General features: G+C 47.7%; 1 protein-coding gene across 1 annotated transcript in view; it reads left to right on the forward strand.

Annotated features, from left to right (window-relative positions):
• LOC8053711 (structural maintenance of chromosomes flexible hinge domain-containing protein 1) overlaps positions 1-21,309 on the forward strand; it is a 122,065-nt gene that overhangs the window by 58,164 nt on the left and 42,592 nt on the right. Inside the window, 9 exon segments of the mRNA XM_029983900.4 lie at positions 562-706; positions 1,295-1,394; positions 2,011-2,083; positions 2,201-2,343; positions 3,388-3,528; positions 6,489-6,651; positions 11,828-12,041; positions 12,514-12,643; positions 20,389-20,469. Of these exon segments, the coding sequence (XP_029839760.2) occupies positions 562-706; positions 1,295-1,394; positions 2,011-2,083; positions 2,201-2,343; positions 3,388-3,528; positions 6,489-6,651; positions 11,828-12,041; positions 12,514-12,643; positions 20,389-20,469 (1,190 nt within the window).

Raw genomic sequence — 21,309 nt, forward strand, 5'->3', positions numbered from 1 at the left:
CTAGACAATTTGTTTAACAACTCTGTCTTAACGTTTTTTTCATTTTGGTAGTTGGTACAGTTGAATTTGGGGTCCCAAAAGATACCAGAGCATTGATTTCCGTTCAAGTGTACTGTTGGTTCCCCACTAAAGTTTAATCCAACAAAGTCAATGTCTTTGACTGGAGCATGTCTCCGACCGACGCGTGTCCTGATCTGTGGTCTCAATTTCCGCCCGACGACGTCGCACCTGCATTGTGCCGTTGCCCGTCGCAATTCCAGCAATGACACCGCGGCGGATCTGGATATGACGGACACCCGTTCTGCCGTAGGTCGCTAGCTTGGTGGCTCGTGGAAGCTTCAGTAGCTACGAGCTGGGTCGCTGCAACGACAGCAGTGCCCGAGTCGTCTCTCCTGCCGGAACTCGCGCTGCTTCTTCGACGCAATGCGTTGCAACTTGGGTTTTTTTCCGACGCGTCGGGGGTATAGGATGCCAGATGCATCAGTTGATGATGCGTTTTTAGACACAATAGTTGCGTGGCACCAAGCTGTTAATCGATGGTTTCCACGGCGTATCGTGCAGAGGCGGCCCCGGACAAGTTCAACGTGGGCTATCTGGAGGGCCCGTTCCGCGTTGGCACTCCCTTCCAGATCCCTCTCGACTTTCTCGACAAGTTTGGGAACGCAACCAAGCCGTCGAGTGACCTCAAGCCTGAGCTCAAAGCCAAGTGAGTTTTCTCCCATTGCGTCGGGGATTGTGGATGGCCGTCTGACCAGAGGCCACATATGTGGTGTGTGTCACATCTTATTCTCGGTAGATAAGTTTTTTTACCAGGTTAGCCGGGCACTGAGAGCAATACTGGGAACGTAGGTACACGCGCCGTACGCGCTCGTCTCATCTGTGTAGAAGATTCAAAGTCAATGAATGGAAAAAGGCGTCGACGAATGCGCGTGCCAAGTGCCCTTTGTCTTAAAACAGTTTCTGCTGCAGATGCCAGAATGCATAGCGCACGTGACTACACTCGAGGCAGGCTTTTTGATGTTTGGAAAACTTAGCAAAGGGTGTTTTGAAATAGATACTGATATTAGTACCATAAAGGGAAAATATGATTTGGGAAAAAGCATCATAATGGGACTTGGGATGGAGTACGCACTGCAGTTAAGCAGCTACTACTGTTGATAACCCAAGAGGAGGAAACCTAATTATGACAAGCAATGCGTAACTTGCTGCGGCTTGCCGTCATCTTTGGCTTGTGACAGCCTGCCTGCATTGTGTCCGAACGAAGCCCCGACTAACCGCTGCACTCTTGATTCAGCGGACTGGACTTGACGTACGACAATGCCCAACCCAAGGGCAACTCGCTCATCCTTAAGGGCATCGTGGCGAAAGGGATTGTGGAGTCCAACTCCGGAAAGGTGGGTTCCCCCCTTTGGCTTCGTATTTTTTAATGTGGAATGTCTTAAATGGCTGCCTCCCAACCTTTTCCGGTTCTCACCCCCACGATGGAGGAACCAGAAAATGCGATTGGCAGCCGAATGTTGATGCTGCACTCCTCTCCTTACCGATCTGACGCGAGTGTTAGCCTCACGTCTTGCTGGTAGACCCAAGTTGCTCCCGCGGTTCACATGATATGGCCAAACACAGACTGCGGTGACGTGACATACTTGTAGCACGCGCTAGACGAGCAAGCTCCTTTCCTGAGTGTGTGCACTCTTTCTCCTTTTATTTCGGTGCGCTTTTTGATGGCACCGTTCACGAGGAAGCGCGGCACTAGTCTTATTCATTTTCATATGTTTTGCTCCTGGAGTTCCTGTCTCCGAGTTGCCGCGGCACTGGAAGCGGTGGCGCTGTGATCATTCTGCATTACCACTGCCTTTGTTACCACTGCCTTTGTTACCACTGCGTTACAACATTCTGCGTTACCACTGCCTTTGCCACAATAGCAGGGGAATTTATTTTGCAGTGTAGTAGCTGGTGGTGCTCGCCAAAGTCTCTCTCTTTTGTTTCTTTTATCCTTGTACGGGCAAACAGAGTTTCACCTTGACAGTGAAGATCCCGGGGCTGGAAGAGAACACTCAGACCCTCAAGATACGTCTGCTTCCGGGTACGTCTGGCGTTTCTGTTGTTTGGCGGCACGTTGTCTCCCGACAGGGAGGCGATTGTCAGATTAAAGAGGTGTACGTTCTCGTCAAATGATCTCATCATGTGCTTTGTGCCGCAGGTCCGGCGTACGAGCTGCAAGTCCTCCCTGAAGTGGAAGACCAGCTCCAGTTTGAAAACGGTTCCTCGCCGGTCTTTGAAGTGGCCGTGCTTGACATGGCAGGGAACTACACCTGTGAACCGAAGTTCACGGTCCTCTGCAAGGTACGCGCAACTATGTGCTGCAAGTGTCACTTTTTGCTCGCTAAATCCACACGGCCTCGACTAAAGGCAACTTTAGTCGAGGCAAAATGCATTGCAAGACTGCATTGCAATAGCTTATGTGCTTAAGACAAGATGGTTGCTACGGCTTCTTCACAAGTTTCCGTTTTTCAAACCACAGTCTCAGGCTTCAATCAGCATGTATGTGTTAATATTGTCGAAGACAAACTTCAGAAAACGCCTGTAAGGCATCGGTACTTGTGAAAAAAGTTTGAAGAGAGAAAAACCCCTTGAAGTAAGTACTTAAAGGGATGGTGAAACGAAATTTGGATTTCAGAAAAAACAATGCAGGAAATGTAGGCGGGGCGCTACAATCCCTACACCACTACTCGTAAGGCAATATCTCGAATGGATGGCCGTATTTTTGGAAAAAGAGGTCGAGATTGAACTAGGCCGACGAGGCGCGTGACATCACTATACCGAGTTTCCTCCTCTCTTCGCTTCGCTCCCTCAAGGCTGTGAGGCGGAGAAGACGCGAGGCCGTTCCCTCTCCTTCTCGGAGAAACATGACGACATCATCTCTGTCAAATGCGCCTCCTTTTTGTTGAAAAATTTGGTCATCCGTTCGAGATATCGCTGTATGAGTGGTGTTTTGGTGTTTGTAGCATCCCATTGCACACTTTTACCGCGTGCTTTGTTGAATCAAAATTTCGGTTCAGCATCTCTTTAATGTTAATAGAAAATGAAGACCTCATTTTTTCCTTTCGTATTTAAAAATTAGATAGAACAATAATATTTTGCACAGAGCTGAGTGGGTATGTCTAAACATCAGAAAAGGCATTTTCTCAAAAATGACTTTTGCCATACTTTTTACCATTTAAAAACCAGCCTCCCCCCTTAAAAGGTTCAACTCGGTCGAAGTTCGCCGAAAGTTGGGTTTTCCGAACCGGTTGGACCTCGCGGTTCGGCAAAAGTTAGCACCGTCCCTATGGACGATCGGTTGCCGACGGCTTTCTGACCTTCCGTTGCTCCCCGCCCGCCTCTCAGTTCCAGGCCCCCCGCCAGTCGGGGCTCCCCACGTACACGGCGGACCTTTCCAACAGCTGCAAGGGCACCATCACGGGACCTGCCCTCAACCTGCGTCAGGTGCAGAAAGAGGAGAGGGTCGTGGCCAAGTTCGAAGTCCAGGTAGTCTTCCTTCTGCCATGCCCGAAATTCCGGACGACTTTTTGAAATTTCATTCAGAACTGCGTTTTAGCAGGAAACGAAATTGGGATTTGTGTTACGTTGCTATTTCACGATGCCACTACAGGTTACGAGGTCATTGACTGGTATCACTACGGGTCGCATGGTGTGTTATGGGTCGTTTTCTATTCAGAATGTGTATTATGGGTGGTTTTCTACGAGAAAATTGTCACGAACGGGAGCGTTGCACTTCGTTAAGGTTGTATAGAAAGCTTACAAAGGTCCTTATAATGTCGATACAAGATGCCCCAGAGGGGCTCGAAATCTGGGTTGGTGCGATGGCAGTTGAATACCCCCTCGGCTGCAAGCCTGGTTGCAAGCCTGGCTGCTCTAGAAGGGCAAATGTTTTACAGTGGAGCTGTTAAGGGCTAGTTTCTCCAGTGTCGTGTCCGTCAGCAAACAAAATGATGACATGAAACTCTAGACAGCTACCGCCATCTATGAGCGACAATGGCAACCAGACAACTGGCTTGCTGGTTGTCTGGTTGCTGCCGTCGCTATTGATGGCATAACCTTTCCAGCCTTTCCACTCTGGCTTGCCGACTTACAGCCGGCCATTACTTTATTCCAACCATAGTACAGCTTGGCTGGTCTTCCTACTTCACCAGAGTGGAACAGCTGAAAGTTTCCTAGTTGAATGCAACGTGTCGGCGAAAGCGGCACGTCTTGAATGTTGATAATAAAATGAAATAATGTATAAAAAGAGATACAGAATAATAAATAAATAAATAAAAGTTAAATGAAAAACATTCAGCCTTTCCACTTCGGTGAAGAAGGAAAAGCAGCAGAGCTTTAGCTTCTGTTCTCGGTGGTGGCTTTCCAGGCTCTTCTTTCGCAAGGAATCCTGAAGCGCTCGACGCAGTGTAACTTTAGGTGATAGCGGTCTCGCGGCGGTTACGAAACCATTCGCGCTGCTGCGCACTTCGCCGCTCATTCCGTTCCCGCGCTTCTTCCCCCAAAGAAATGTTGCGGCGGTCTATGAGCGATGGCGGCAAGTGGACAACCGGCAAACACAACACTCTGGACAGCTACCGCCATCTATGAGCGACGACGGCAACCAGAGTTTTGTGTCGACATTTCTTTGCAGGGGACACGATCTTCGGGAAACTAGCCCTTAACAGCTTCGCTCTAAAAATCAGGTAGGCTGTATCGGGGACGCAGCCACGGTGGGGTACGTGCAACGTCTTGTGCGTGCTGCAGAGGGTGTATGGGCAGTAGGGTACAGAAACGGTACCAGAGTGAGACACGTGGGTTGTACGGTTATAAAGATACAGTGCAACCCACTTCTAATAACGATAATGAGAAAACCCTCAATTGCAATTGTTATAACCGATTATCGTTGTATCTGGACTAGAAACTGATCATTTCCAGTCTAGAAACTCCAGAAACTGATCGTTATAAGCAGCACATCGTTATATGTGGTATCGTTGTAAGTGGGTTGCACTGTATAAACAATATTATTGTTACATGTTTTTGTTACATGCAGTTTTAGCAATTGACCCCCTACTGACCGAAATGGAAGACGTTTCCCATCAGAAAAGCACTGCCTTCCCCTTACACTGGCTTATAAAATGTCTTTGATTTAGTTTCTCCGAACTTGGCAGGTATGCGATACTGGTGCTGCGCAGGTATTGCAGTCCAAAGATTTTTTGAAGATTGTGACTATACTTTCGTTCTTGCCTTGTGTACAATGCTGTAAAAGCTACTGGTGGGAGTGCGGGCCTTCATCGCAGTGCCTAATTTGCGCTGTGGTGCGCGCAAATGAACCTCGAGATCAAGCCACGTGCTTGCACCAGCCGCTTCAGTAGCTTTGTAAAGTTGTGGAGAATGCAAGCTGGAACGACCGAGTGATGACCGAAAGATACCGGTGGTATTGCCTCAATGCGAGAACTAGCAATGGGAGACGTCTTACGGACGAGAGCGTCGGGAGCACTGGCGTGCGACTTCGCCGTCTCCTTTACTCTTCCTCTCGCCTACTCGCGCATGGTGTTGCCTTTACTATCTGGCGCATGGTCTCCGCGCCAGAGAAATAACTTTTACAGCGACGGCTGTTAGTGGGAACCTCCCAGGGGAATTGCACGGTCGTCCTTCGCAAAAACTTCGGGTGCCTCAGGCGTGTGCTGGAGGCTAGGTGTTTGAAAGAGACGTCCCGCCGTTCCCACTTTGACGGTGGCCGTAGTCGACACATCGTTGTGCCGGCGCATGGGCATGACTGACCGAGCAGACAAACTTGCACACCGTATGGCTAGAGTTCGAAAAGTTTGAGCGGGTACGAGGAATGCGACTTCCTGTTGCGATGTACTGAAGAGGCTCGTCTTAACCGAAGTAAGGGTCGCGCATGGAGGGGGCGGTATCGACAGCTGAAGCAAAAATGGCGGGAGAATCCTCAGAGTCGGTGCTAGGGAGGGTGTGCAGAAACGGTGACGATGCCACAAGAATAGCGAATCATGCGAGCACCGAGCCAATGTCGCCGCGATGCAAGTTGCGCGATAGTGTAACTGCGCTCCGATTTCTTTAGATCTTTGAACGGGCAGAAACAGTGATAACTAGAAACAAGTTCAGCAGCAGCACGCGAGCGGCAACGGCGTGCAGTTGTGAAGAATGATCGGGCCGAGCCAGGTAGCATGCCATTGCATTCTCGTCCGCACGTCATCTCTTGCTGCTAGTTCAACTTCTTGTGTTGAAGCAGCGACACCGGCGTCTTTCGGTCATCACTCGGTCGTTTCGGCTTGCATTGGCCAGGACTGCACACCACGTACGAAGCAGTATATAATTGATAGTAGAAAACTAAAGTCTGTCTTTAAAAGCAGCGTCGAGTAGGCTCGGTCTTTTGTGCCCGGTTAGGGTGTCGGCTTTAAAAAACCCGTTCCTAATGCCCCCCTCTCTCCGGTTTCTCGTGGCAGAACAACAAGAGCATCGGGCACGTGGAGAGGGTTCTAACGATGCTTCCGAGCCACCAGGCGGCCTCTCTCTACCTCTGCTGCACCGGAGAGGACGGGGAGGAGATGGAGCTCGAGAATGGGCGAGACCTCTCCTGGGTCGCAGGAGACACCATCACAGGACTCAGTGAGTCTCTCGTTTTTCGCGTGGCGACGCTCGGTTGGCCGAGCCACGACCGGGTCCAATTTTTGTTGCACGAATGACTGCAGACTAACATTTCCAGTAAGGTGCAAGAAGCAACGCTTGTATTCTGGATGGAAGCTTGGGCTGGTCGGTGATGTTTCGAAGGGTTGGCAATGTCTCCAAGAGTTGGCGATTCCCTGAAGGGTTCAGATAGATGTGTGTAAGGTGATGAACCAACGGTTAGAGGTATGATTACATTATTTTGGGCTAGTTTTAAAGCAGAATGTTTGTACGAGCTGTTTTGCAGGCTTTCAGTGTCACAAAGAGTTGTTACGAAAGCGTAAAACAGCCGGGTGTCTTTACGAGAAAACACTCGGCCTCTCACCGGGAATTGAACCACGGACCTCTCGCAAGCCTGGTAATATTGAGACAATGTACTTGTGCTGCTGCACAACATCTGTTGCCCCAGTGTCGGGAAGGGTCATGTGATGTCCTATCACATATTCGCCATGGATTACCTAATCACTTGACCACTATAGACCAACACACAGAGTGGCTCTGTTTACCAACGCAGCCGGAAAATCGCGCGTGCGCGGAAGCTATGTGGGCAAAAGCGGCCCGGCTCTCCTTGTTTTCACCATTGCATTGTGTGGCTTGCGCTCATTGTTGACGTTTTAGGAACGCTTCTAGCTTTATTTGTGCGTCGTATTTCCTGACAACGTGTGTCGTATGCTATGCCCGACTATTTGAGCTCGCTACCTGAGCCGGAACTGCTGCGGTATCGAAACAAACTGCGCATGGGCGGCGTTGCCTTTGAGGATCCGTACGCCGCAAACAAGGCCTGCTCGAGCTCAGACGTGAAGTTGCTGCCACCGACGTCTATGGCTCACGTCAATGTTTATTCAGTTTTTTCGCCAAGCGAGTTCACGGCCAACAAGGTGCAGGTGTACAAGTCTCTCGAGTAGGGATGCCGCGAACTTTTTTCGAATCGAAGTTTCGATGATCGAATCAAGTGGTTCGAAAGGTTCGAAAGATTTCGATTTTTCGAATTGTCTATATCGTAAAATTCGACGGAGGTCGAATTTTCGAACTTGTTAAGCTAAGAAGTTTGACGCTTTTCGAACCGTCGAACTTATTACGCTAAAAAATTCGATCTTTTTCGAACTTTCGAAATTATTGCGCTGCAAGGTTCGATGCTTGTCGAACTTTCGAACTTGACTGACCGAAAAATTCGATGAATTTCGAACTTTCGAACTTGTTTATCAAGAGAATTCGAAAAGTTTCGAAATTTCGATTTCTGAAAAGTCAGAAGTTCGACGAACTTCGAACTTTTAGGGTAAAAGTTCGACGTTCGTCGAACTTCGAAAGACCGGCGGACGGTTTCATTTGATTTCAAGTAGTGGGGTACATTCGTAATTTTTTTTTTCTCAAACTTTTACACGCGGTGCTGCGTTCCTTACGAAAGACAATGTCGTTTGTTTCAACGTTCTGGCATGCTTAGGTTTAAAGAAATAAATCCCCGAAGGGGCGAGGAAGGACGACGGGTTTTTGACGATTATCGTTTGTGCCAGATTTGAAGCACGCTGCAGCCGGAGCTATTTATGGTAGATATGTTATCATTTTTTTAAGAATGATCTATGTATAGCCTAGGTAAGTGCCGTCTTAAGATGTGATTATTGTTATTCAACGTGAGTTTCGAAGAAATGTCCAAACATGTATCTGCATGCAATTATGACCTAAACTTTATATTTATTTTCGTCTAAGTTGTTTGAGGCATCGCATTTAAATTAACACCACAGACAGTACATATCATTGCCATCTGCAGAATACAAAATAATATATTTATTGTTTTTTCATGTTAAGGAATAAATTAACTCATGGGAGAAGATTTCTTGTAGTGTTCAAGTTCAGCAGGTCATTAAAAGAAAACTTTTTTTGTTTCGCTTCACGTTCCTGGGACGTGTTTCTTTTAGCCTGTACACATTTTGGTAAAAGAAACTTGTTTCGAAGTTCTGAACCTCTGAATATGCAAGAATAGAACACTTCCGACGAATTCTTGATAGTTTTTTTTTTTTCTCCTGCTTTTTATTCCCGCATTTATTCTTTTTTTTTTTTTTCCTTTTGTTACTATCGGCACAGGTGTTTAGGTCGAAAAGACAGCTTTGAATTTCCGAACCACTAAGCATGTGACGAGCAGTGCCTTCTGACAACGAGTTTCTAACAATGACCATCTACGCGATCTTTTATGCAGTGAAGAGCAACATTAGCTATACATATGCATAAATAATTTCAGATTTAAATAAGCTCGACCACGCCCTCTATCCCCGTATTGTTTTCTTTAACAGTCCGAAATACCTGCAAGGGGAAGAAGGAGGCTGAAGCCCCCCCCCCCCCCCCCCCCCCCCCTGCTACCCTCTTTCCCCCCGTTTTTCCTCTTCCGACGCCACTTGTATGGTAGAACGCTCCTGGACCTCGAGTTGTGTCGGCTTTTGTGCTTTTTGCGAGGCGATTCCTCCGTCCCAGAAAATAAACCTCCAGGACAATTATAAACTTCACCGGATCGGATTACTACCAGCGTGCAAGGGGTGGCGAGCTAGTTTGCCAGGTCGCTTCAAGGTTTTTCTGAGCCTCAACCTCCTGCTCGCCCCTGGCCGTTTCGAACTGGAAGAGTCTCGTAAAACAGTGTGTTCGTGCAATCACTACTGCGTGATGCAGGTTAAAGACAACCCCCCCCCCCCCCGGGGCTGGCGGTCACAATTCTGCACTGGCAAATATTCTAGCACGTCCGGGACACTCGTCGTCTCATTTAATTGCCTGACCAACTTCGCAGAATCTAGATATCACACCCTAACTTTTCTAAACTTGATTTTGTGAAAACCAGTGAGCAGTGAAAACATTATTTGAAACTGAAACTGTGGAAAAACTTGCAAATCGGACTTCGAAATTTGAAAACTTGGATTAGAAAAAAATTCAAAATCTTCGAAGTTTTTTTTTTATTTTTTATTTTACCGTTAAAAGAGAATCGAAACCTTCGAACTTTTCGAACTTTATGCAAAAAGAAATTTGAAATCTTCTAATTGTTCGAACTTCATGTCTATAAAAATTCGAAGCGTTCAAAGTTTTCAAATTTTTTTTACAAAGAATTTCGAAATTTTCGAATTTATCGAACCTGAAGTAAAAAAATATTGCGAAATATTCGAATTCGAAATTTTAGAAACCGTGAAAGCTTCGAAATTTTCGAATTCGAAACTCCGCTGTGGACAAAAGTTGAGAATTTTTCGAAATCGAACTTCGGTCGATACGAAAATATCGAAATTTTTCGAAATCGAACCTCAGTTCGCTTCGCAAATATCGAAACCTTTCGAAATCGAACCTAGGGTGGTTCGCGACATCCCTACTCTCGAGGCCTTGAGTCGCTTTCCGCAATGCCGGTGGGATCAGCAGACTGTGTGTCTGCGGAAGTGTATTTATTAATTGATTAAATACACACAGAGTCTTAAAGTAAAGGTATTATATTTTTCCTACCCTCATGACCACAAGGCATGACAAGCAGTAACGCTTTGTTCATTCTGCAGTCTTGGCGGTGACACGTTACAAGTAACGGCGTAACCAGGAACACGCTACTTTTTTCAGTAACGTATAGTAACCTACTCGTTACTTTTTCGACCAATTCAAGTAACATTACTCGTTACTACTTCCCAAGTCTTACAGAAATTACACTTCAATTTTTTCCGTGTTTTTAGGAGTTAAGCCATGTGAATTTCCAAGTTTTCTGCGTTTTCCTTTGCGTTTTTTCTTGCGAGTATTTAGGTGAAACCGTAAAGAGATAAAGTAATTATAATCAGTTTCTGCATGAGCGTAATGTTTCTTTATACACGAGCTTATGCATACCTGTATCGTCAAAACAGTAAAATGTGTTAAATCATAATTTAAAAAGTAACGCAGAAGTAACGTGCGTTACTTTTTATCGAGCGGTAACGTGTTCCTTTTATTTTTAGGTAATATAGCTCGGTAATGCATACATTTTATTTGCGCCTAACAAGTAACATATTTCGTTACTTTTTTTTCGGTAACGCCTACCACACTGCCGTTCTGTCGCCGATCCCCTTCTGCTTGGTAGCACGGGCTTAGCGAGCCTCCGACGAGCGCTTGGCCGGTGCTTTGTGCGGGAACACCGTGGGAACAAAACCCGGGTGGTCTCGATCAGACGACGGTTTCCCTGCACATAAGCAATCCTCGGGACGGGTATTGAAATGGAAGCTGCACTAGCCTTCAACAAAGTGCTTGCCGCACAAACCGTCGTTCGTGCGAGGCAACCATTCTTTTCGGTCCACGGATATTATCCACCTTCTGTGCCTTTCAGAGTCTGCTAAGAACTTGCGGAAACTCGCTCTGCTACTTTTTTTGCACCTTTCTGTGCAATTAACGGCAACAGAGCTTCGCGGCATGCTGAAATGCTATGATGCCCATGCAAAACGTGCACCCTTTTGCCCACACCAACCGGCTCCGGCACGATCGCAGTGCCGCCGCAGCTCCGTGACATCAAGCTCGCGTGTCGGTCTGTAGCTCTTACGGGATCCACCAGAGTTTGTGATTACTTAATATGATCACGTCACCTGATTTTATGCGACGTCGCGGTCATGTGGGCTTATCATGTGACTTGATGTGATATTTCATGACTTCACGTGATGTCATAATTACACGACCATGTTGCGTGACTTCGTGTGACGTCAGACAAGCAACAGTCCGCAAACAATAAGTTAAATGATTCAAGTTGTAATTTAATGGGAAAAATTGGCTACTTACCTTGATTCTTCTAGTAAAAGGGGAAGACACAGAATGGTATTGTGTGTCTTAGCCTCTCAAACAAGTCTAGAAAACCCTCCAAAATCCAACTAACAGTACACACGAAAGGGGTCTAAATTACTAAAAAGTTGAAAAGTTAATACACATCTAAATGTCTAAAGGCATAAAAAAAGTTTGAGGCTAAGAGACACGCGACGCACTCTGGATCTCTCGGCTTTATGCAAAGAATCAAGATAAGATTTTAACCTTTTGTAGCAGATCTATTACATTGTCTTATTGAAGCATTTGTTCAACGCTTGAAAGCATCGGGGTGTACTCTTGAAAGGAGGAGATAAACAGGCATAACACTGGACCCATTGTTGCGGATGTGCAGGGTTTGAGGTCCGGGACGAAATCGGAAAGCCCGTGACCCTGACGAACAGCGTTGTGTCCAAGCTGAAGCTGAACTGGGCCTCCAACCTGTCCAAGGAGGAGCTGCTAACGGGGACGCTGCCAGACATCATGTGCCCCTCGTCCATCAAGCAGAGCCTCTTTTGCCACATCTCCATCAACACGGGACACGTGGTTGACTTCTCCTTCACCATCAAGTGAGGGCCTTGCTCCCAACTGCATCTCGGGGAGTGGCCGTCGAGGATGCATTTGGCACGGATGCCGTCTAGCTAACTGCTGCTCGCACCTCGCTACGTGCCCGCTCGTTACTGTCCATGCCCGCAACCGCAGGCCCCCGGGAAATATTTAGATGTACGTCGAGCCTAGCTTGGAGGTCTCGGAACGTAACGAGCAGGTTGCAGATATTTAGCCAGAAGAACAAGATGGTTGATCTCTCGGGGGCGGGCGCTCTCTTGGAACTTTACGGTAATTCAACTTGTCCCTTTGTGGTGGTCCATGATGCCTTAGTAATTTTCTGCAACTTAGGAGGTGTGACTGTGTGCGTTCCATGGAAAAAAGTGGTCTCGTACGAAAGTATCACCCTGTCTCTAGCATGAAAGTGGCAGCGTATGTGTTTGCCCGAATCTTGGCATTGTAGGAGCATGCTAAAAGGAGTCCACTGAATTCTAGGCCCAAGACTGGGGAGCCCTCCATCCTGAAAGTGGCCTGCAAGGGCACCACGGACGTCCGCATAGGGGAGGTTCACCAAGCCGACATCTTGATCAGCATCACCGACAAGTTCCAGAACCCCATCAAAAAGGTGAGTATCGTATTTGTTCAAATAATTCAACTTTTTTTTTTTTCTTTTTTTTTTTGGAAATGTTAAAAATTGAGGGTTGACCTATAATCGTGACCAAAGAATTTCAACCTACATTTGCGAACTTGGGGTATAGAGCTATCGAATCACTGAGCCCGGCGTTGCCGTGGAGCGGCACCTCTTTTTGGTGCACGCTAACAACCGAAACAGCAGCAGCAAGCAGCCCCCCCCCCCCCCCCCGCGTGGCCGCTGCTCGCACACATCCCTCAGGCGTCGGGTTTCGCCATCCTGCTTGTAGTGCCTGTAGCGTTCCCTTCATTTCCCTCGCTGGGCAAGGGGAAAGGGGAGGGAGAGGAACGCAATGCACCTTGCCCTCCATTCTTCTTCTTGCAAATGCGCACAAAAAGAAAAAGAAAAAAAACAACAACGGAGGTTATCGCATTTATTTGCATAATAAACACACTTTTTTTCCCGAAAACTTTACACATATTTGGGAGGGGGGGGGGGGGGGGGGGGGCGGGGGCGGGCGTGTTCATTACACGGGATAAAATTTTTGCATTTACTCACTTCGTGCAAATGTCATATTAGGTGCCAAAATGACACGGCAAGGTACTGTAGCATGTCTCCAGTGATGGAGGCGCACCCACGGCTGGTCAAGGACGCACCACAATAACCATGCTTTATAAATTGCGAACCTTCTTAGGGCGCTTTCGGAGTGCCTTTTGCCAAAGAAAAAATACCCTACGAAACTCACTCAGCACGAAAAGCAACACGATAGTTCTTAGGCGATATATATTGCTAGTATCCGGGGGGCACGCTCAGGCTTAATCTGTGACTACACATATAAGAACTCGTACAAAGTCCAACCCCCGACCTCCGAAGCCCGGTCGCACGGATCAAGATTTGTTGACGGAGACAAGAACTCGTACGAAGTCCAACCGCCAACTCCCGAAGCCCGCTCGCACGGATCAAGTTTCGTTCACGGAGAGGCTACCAGACACTCTCGGCCTACAGCAGAGTGTGCACCTCTCTGTGCCGTTCGGTTGCAGATTAAATAAACGTATTTACCCGGAGTATGGGAAATTAGGCCTAACCACTTTCACAATTACACTGTCCAAAAAAAGACCACAGACGACGGCTTGTTAGTTGACATCAATGCATCTGATAGGCGAAGAATGTCGAAGAATGTCCGGGGCTTGACAGTTCCTCGACCCAAGCTTCGTCAAGTGTGCGCGACACTCAGTTGCACAGTTGATCACTTTTGTAACTACCGCAACTATGCACTTGTGGCCATTACGAGAGCAGCCTGGCTTGGGTTGACTTGGCCTTACCACTTGGCAAAAGAAAACTGGCTTGGTGGCTTGCTAAATTGGACGCAATTCGAGACTCGCGGATTCGAAAATTGGAGGTGCGTTAATTACGGGAGGAAAAAAAAAAGTCAAAATACTGATGCCCGTTGTGGGGGGTGCGTTTATTATGCGAGTAAATACGATACTTTAGCTTGTTGCTTGTAGCGGCTCTTGTGTTGCTCACGGCTCACGGCGACTCGCGGCGTTGCTCGCGTCTTTGAATTTGGTCTTTCCCCGCTTCACCCATCTCCACCTTCTTTCTTCTTGTCATCATTTTACAACGGTGTCAGTGAGGTATTGTTGCAAATTTGCGAGGATGTCTATCAAGCTGACGAAGCTTCGGACGACGATGACATGTCTGGAAGTTCTGAAGATGATTAAGTTTTTGGCATCGCCCTGCGATTTAGCCTAGAGTGCTGTCAATAAAGGTTTGTTTTATCGCCCTAACTTTCCCCTGTTCCTAAAAAAAAAAAAAGTCTACCTATACAGTGTAGACCGCATATACACCAACTCATGTTTACAAACAAACCGGAGCGCCCGGAACGCCTTTAGCGGACGCCACCGGCGCCGCGCATGCGCGATGGGGGTGTGGGCAAGACGCTCGCCGTTGCCCATAAACAAACCATTGAAATGCGATGTTATCGGCGTCTGTGTGAGTCCCCCTGCCCTTTTTCGCGTTCGAATTGTTGATTCTACGTCTTCCTGGCAATGTCTGACTACTTGAGCGGCCTCAGCGAAATTAACAAGGCTCGTTACACCGCAAAACTTCGCGTCAATAATGTGGCATGCGGCGATTCATTCTGCGTGGACGCCGCAGAATGTACGCTAAAGCCTGATTCGCATGATGAGATTTCGCTCGCTATTTTCAGTCGCAACGTCGCTCGGGCTGCAAAAGCGTGAACCGAAGCTGAGATGGTCGACGTCGATACTCAAAATCTAAAGCAGAATCGGACCATGCGAATCAGGCCTAGCAAGTCGGTGATGGTCACTGGTAACAATGATCAACATCTCCTTGTATCTACTGTTTACATCGAGCCTGTTCACCAACCTTCAAATGTAAGTCTTTTGAGGCATGCATCACTTCTTATCGCAAGTACCGGGCCAAGATTCTGTCTACCGGCCGGCGTCGTCTGAGAGAGCAGACTACAAGCAGACACGTCTGAAAGAGCAGACGACAGTTCGAACGATCAGGTGGCCGTTAGAACTTGAAGACGCACTGAACGTAGTCCGCAGGTGGTCCGCACAACTTGACGGTTTTTTGGCATTCATGTTGGAACAAAGCAAATAAATCTGATGATCACAGCTGTCCGTGAATTCAACCCAAAGTGCTTCCCACCCAAGCAATCGTTGTCCGACGGCGTCTGCTTTTCCCTTTTCACGGCACATATCCAGATTCTCGGACAAACCGAGCACGTGAAAACCGACTTTCAAACCTTTCTTGACACTTTTGGTACGGCCCAATCGTGGCGTTTTGACGAGAAGGCAGGTTTTTGTCTAGTTCCTATCAAAACAACACAGGAATACACGTCTGGCATGGGGACTTCTGCCCACAGCCCCAAACCAGAAATGCGACCGACGCGCCACCACCGCGCCGTGACGTAACAGAGATGAGTTCGTGTATAACGTATGTCGCGGGAGTCGCGAAAATCCACACATCAGTGTAGACTGCATATAACGTATGTCGCGGGAGTCGCGAAAATCCGCACTGTAGGTGATATTCACTGGGCCTGCAGGTTCAATTTTTGCCAGGGAGCGCCACCGTCGATCCGCCATCTTCGAGGTAGCGACGAGACGAGACGAGCGACGGCGACGAGACAAGCGACGACGACCCGCTTCGCCGTCGCTCGGTCACTCGTGCGTCGAGGCAAATTATATGAAAGCGACGGGAGCAAGCGACCAAGACGATGAGCGACGATTTCTAGAAGTCTAAAAACCGAACGACGCGACGAGCGACCGTGAGAAATCTCCGTCGCTCGTCGCCGACTCCCGTCGCTGTCGCCGTCGCTCGCTTACATGCGGTTCACCCTTCACTGTCGCTCATCGCGTAGCTCGGTTTTTGGATTTCTAGAAAACTTAGCGCTCATCGCCTTGGTCGTTTGCTTCCGTCGCTTTCATGGGGTTTGCCTCGTTGCGCGAGTCACCGAACGACAGCGAAGCGGGTCGCCGTCGCTTGTCTAGTTGCTCGCCAAATCGGTTGCATGCGGTTTTTAAATCGTCTGGGCGAATGAAAAATCTGGTGCATTTTCCATTAGCTGCGCATTCGGTGAGCCGCACGGCATGTTTCTGCACAGGAACGAGCACCGAAGGCACGACATACGACACGGAGGCGATGGAGCAACACGGTTACACGGCCGTAGCGCAGACAATCTGCTAGAGAAAAAACAGTAAGGAAACTAGCAAAACAAAACACTGAGTAATCACACCGTGCTACAAAAGCCCCAAAGTAGAAAAATCACAGTTCTTGCAAGAGCTGCCGCCGTGGGCACGGCGCGCGACACGGAGAGCTGCATGGAGCCGAGGGAGCAACACGGCCGCGGTGGGAAAGTCTGATAGCGACGGAAACAAACTAAAACACACAGAAAAAATATTCCTACGGCGCTTCAAAAGCACCAAAGTTTAAGAATAACCCGTAGCTTCGGCCAAAAAGACCCTTTAAAGTTGTAAAATGCTGCTAACCCATGCTGAAAGGTCCGGTCAGACGGCACCCAATACCTACGTGAGATAGAAGGAGACCTCGAAGATGGTGACCGTGTTGGCCGATGCCAGCGCATCTAGCGAGTGACGTCAAGTGAATGTCACCTATAAGCGGTACCGCGCTATGTAACCAAAACATCAATTTTTCAGGCCAAGATACATGCCATGGGACAACTTACCTTTGTAAAACAATTTATTTTATATTAGATGAAAAATAAAGCTTAGTTTGAGGAAAGTCTTTATTTCACCAGACTAGTTAGTACACTTCTCTCTCAAGTGTGTCACACATTTTGAAAGAAATGAGTGACTTCTGCCTGGCGCAGCCTTTTAACAGCGTCGCGGGTTGTGGACGGACGTTGCGAGCGTTCAGGATTGCTAACCCTAATCACTTTTCTCCGGTGATGAAAACTCGTGAAAATTTGCATCCTTTATACGGTACGCGCATGAAATGTGCGCATGGAATGCTCCAAATAAGAAATACGGGCGATGTTCGAAAACACAAATGCTTAGAAAGCACCACTGTAGTCGAAGTAAACAAACACGACGGCACGGGCGTTTCTGCTGTCTTGAGAGTGCCGCCACGACATCGCCTCACGAGTAGGTGGATCTTCCCTTCTAGTACGTGCTGGGTTATCGTAGCGACACACAACGAAAATCCTCAGTCAGGGATAGCGCTTTTACGCGGAACGATGAGCTTCCACCACGCCGTCGACGTCGACGATCACCACCGACGCCATGTTTGCGGATAGAAGAAGCCGGCCCGCGACCGGCATGCAACAAGCGCGAGCACTTCTCCTCGACCTGCGATTGGTCTGCCGTTGCGGTTATTTCCAACCATGTTTCCAACGCAGCCACGCAGAGGGGAAAGTTGGGCTCGCTCCATTGTTGGCTCGCTCCAACGTCTTGCGTCCTTGCATTGTGAACAAGGAGTATTTGGTCGTGAACGACACGTGCTTGCGTCCCTCCGTCGCTATGGCAACTGAAGCCTCTCTCTTCGCTTCTTCGAGCAACCTCCTTGCCATCCTTACCCCCGCGAGTGCCGCTTGCGGCTAGCGCCGTTATCTAGTGTCGCACAGGGAAGCGTGCTCGCTGCGCTAGTCGGTCGGTGGGCTGTATCAGAAACCGCACTATAACCGGTATTTCCCTTCGCGCGCCTGCATTTTAAGCGGTATGTGATTACATGGAGTTCTATGGGAGGCGAACCGGTGGTTTAAAAAAGCCGCGTTATACCCGGTCCTGCACTATAAGCGGTTACGTTGTAAGTGGTCTATACTGTATAAGCGGTACCGCGTTATATCCAAAACATCAATTTTTCACGCCAAAATACATGCCTTGAGACAACTTACCTTTGTAAAATATTTTTATTTTATGTTAGATGAAAAATAAAGCTTAGTTTAACTAAAGTCTTTATTTCACCAGACTAGTACACTTCTCTCTCAAGTTTTCACACATTTTGAAAGAAATGAGCGACTTTCGCCTGGCGCAGCCTTTTAACGGCGTCGCGGGTTGCGGACGGACGTTGCGAGCGTTCAGGATTGCTAACCCTAATCACTTTTCTCTGGTGATGAAAACACGTGAAAATTCGCATCCTTTAGACGGTTTGCACCAGTAATACCTTCAACATGAGCACAGGCATGAAATGCTCCAAATAAGCAATCGGGGCGATGTTCGAAAACACAAATGCTTAGAAAGCACCACTGTAGTCGAAGTAAACAAACACGACGACATGGGCGTTTCTGCCGTCTTGAGAGTGCCGTTACGACATCGCCGCACGAGTAGGTGGATCTTCCCTTCTAGTACGTGCTGGGTTATCATAGCGACACACAACGAAAATTCACAGTCAAAGATAACGCTTTTACGCGGAACAATGAGCTTCCACCACGCCGTCTACGTCGACGATCATAACCGACGCAATGTTTGCCGATAGAAGAAGCCGGCCCGCGACCGGCATGCAACGCGCGCGAACACTTCTCTTCGATCTGCGATTGGTCTGTCATTGTGGTTGTTTCCAACGCAGCGGAGAAACGCACGCACGTGAACGACACGTGCGTGCGTCCCTCCGTCGCTATGGTAACTGAAAGGGGCACTGACACATCAAAATCATATTTTATTTTATTATCCGAAACGATTGAAAACGATGCCGGGACATTGCTCTCAAAATTCGAAACTTGGGAATTCAGTATTTCTGAATTAAAAAAACAATTTCCAAATGCCGAATTTGAAGTTCCCGCGTGATCCGCGCCAGTGCAGTGAGTCAAATTTTGCGGTCTCCTGCGACTCGACTTTCCTTGGGACCTCTGCCGTTGCCACAGCAACCCGAGGCGAGGAGGAGGTGAGCAGGCGGGATAGAAGCCGGCGCGGGAAAAACCGGTTTCCTCCTCGTCTCGCCGATAGCGCCGCCAAGTTTGCGAGGAAGGATACAAATCCAGAAAGCGACATCACACCGAAATCTGATTTTTTGTATTTCAAAAAAGGGGCCGTAGTACGTTCGCAATTGCGTTAAAAAACATGTTTTACGATTGCTGTTATTAAAAGTTATAGAAATGTCGCCTACAAAGCTTCTAAACTTCCTGATTTTTGACGTCACCGATCAAAAGAAGCAAGGTGGTGAGCGCGGGAAATATAAACGCAAAAAATAAAAAGGCGCGCGCGTGCTTGGGAAAGTTTTTTTTTGCGTGTCTATGACAACAACTTGCATCGTTTTAGACAATAAAAAATAATACGACCTTTGGGGTGTCAGTGCCCCTTGAAGCCTCTCTCTTCGCTTCTCCCCGCTTCTTCGAGCAACCTCCTTGCCCCACGAGTGCCGCTTGCGGCTAGCGCCGTTATCTAGTGGTCGGCGCGGTCGGCAGGCTGTTACAGAAACCGCACTATAACCGGTATTTCCCTTCGTGCGCCTGCATTTTAAGCGGTATGTAATTACATGGAGTTCTACGGGAGGCGAACTGGTGGTTTAAAAAAGCGTTATACTCGGTCCTGCACTATAAGCGGTTACGTTGTAAGTGGTCTCTACTGTATTTGAAATTTTTTTTTTTTTTATTCTTGGTGTGTTTAGTAAAGAGGGGTTGACCTATTTTCATGGTCGACCTATCTGCGGGTAAATACGGTACTCGCTTTCTGTCGTTGCACTTCTTACGTCCGTTCCTCACTTTGTAATAAAGGGCAGTGCTGCAAATGAGGTGCGGAACCCTGTTGCTCCCTACTGTCTTTACGGTGGCAGCTGTCAGTGCCGTTTCCGGCAAAATCTCCCATCGCCACCGCGTTGTCGCTTTCTCCCCACCTCCGTCGCCCTTTGCACAAGCATGTCATCTATTGCAAGACAGGCGCTCTTGCTCCCTCTCTTTTTTGCCCCCCTTGTTGCCTTCACCCACACAGTGGCAGCTCCGTTACCACAGCTCTCACTGCTGCCACTTCTAGAAGGTACTCCAGCACGTCTAGCACATCTACAACTATTCTCATAAAACAAACAATCTAAAGCCCATCGTCTAAAAGCAAATCTCCTAAAGCAAGTCTTTCAACAATCCAACAGCTGCCGCTGTCAATTCCAGCATGCTTTTTGCGGTCCTTAGTAGTTTTTATCTTCTTTGTGAGCACCTTCTTCTACAGTAGTGTTTGTAAGCTAACATTGGACCAGTGTCCATTAGATCAAAAAGGCCTAATCTGTGATTCTAAGCTCTAATTGTTCCCTTTCTCATCTTGACACAGCTGCTCCTGAAAGACCTTGCCGAGCTGCTCATCATATCTGACGGACTCGACTACGGCGACGTGGTCAAATCTCTGGACCAGGTAATGAGCACGCATTGATTATCGTCCTTTATGCTCGTCTCTGATCGTATTTTTGGCTCTTGTACCTATGTCCTCTGGCCCAATGTCAAGGCTTTGTCTTTTCCTTTGGCTTTCAGATTTTGCCCCAGGTCAGGTAGCCCTTTCATTTTCATAACTAAAGAGTGTTTGAGTGCTACTAAACTTAGCATTGCGGCCTTTACATTAGTTGGGTTGAAGTCCAGTTCATTTAGCACTTGGCTCGAGGCCTTTTATGAGGCTATATTTGCCAGTATCTTTATTCTTAAAAAGTGTGTGAAATGAGAACTGGCAGCGGTAAAGCAGATGGCCCTTCCTTTTTGTGTTTGAGGACATCACGAGGCCCTATGTCATGTGTTGATGCATCTCTAATACGGGAATAACGTTCCCTGCTAGGTGCAGTGTTTCTAGCACAGTTTGCAAGCTTGTAAACTGTAACAAGGCTGAGAATTGGGCCAAGTGGATAATGAAAACGACAGAAGCCCAACATAAAGGTATATGCTAAAAAGTAGCCATGTGTGAATAGTGGATTTTCAGCTTGAAGCATATTCGAAGCGAATAGTGATTTCGGCCGAATATTTCTAAATCAAATATTGAATGGTATCATCAAACTTTTCACTACCGTGCACCATGCTTATGCGAAAGTTCAGCTGAATTCATGAAGGTTATTCGCAGCCTTCCTCTTGTCCACTTCTAAGCTCAGTTAATTTTAATATAGCTATATTTATGAACTGTGGCATATGGGCACGACAAGATTGTCGCAGCTATGCTAATGCTTCATTGTTTCGTCAATTTCAAATTTGACAAAATAAACAACAAAACAAT

The sequence above is a fragment of the Ixodes scapularis genome, unplaced genomic scaffold (assembly GCF_016920785.2).
Source record: "Ixodes scapularis isolate PalLabHiFi unplaced genomic scaffold, ASM1692078v2 PGA_scaffold2__306_contigs__length_199485367, whole genome shotgun sequence".
Classification (NCBI taxonomy): Eukaryota; Metazoa; Arthropoda; class Arachnida; order Ixodida; family Ixodidae; genus Ixodes; species Ixodes scapularis.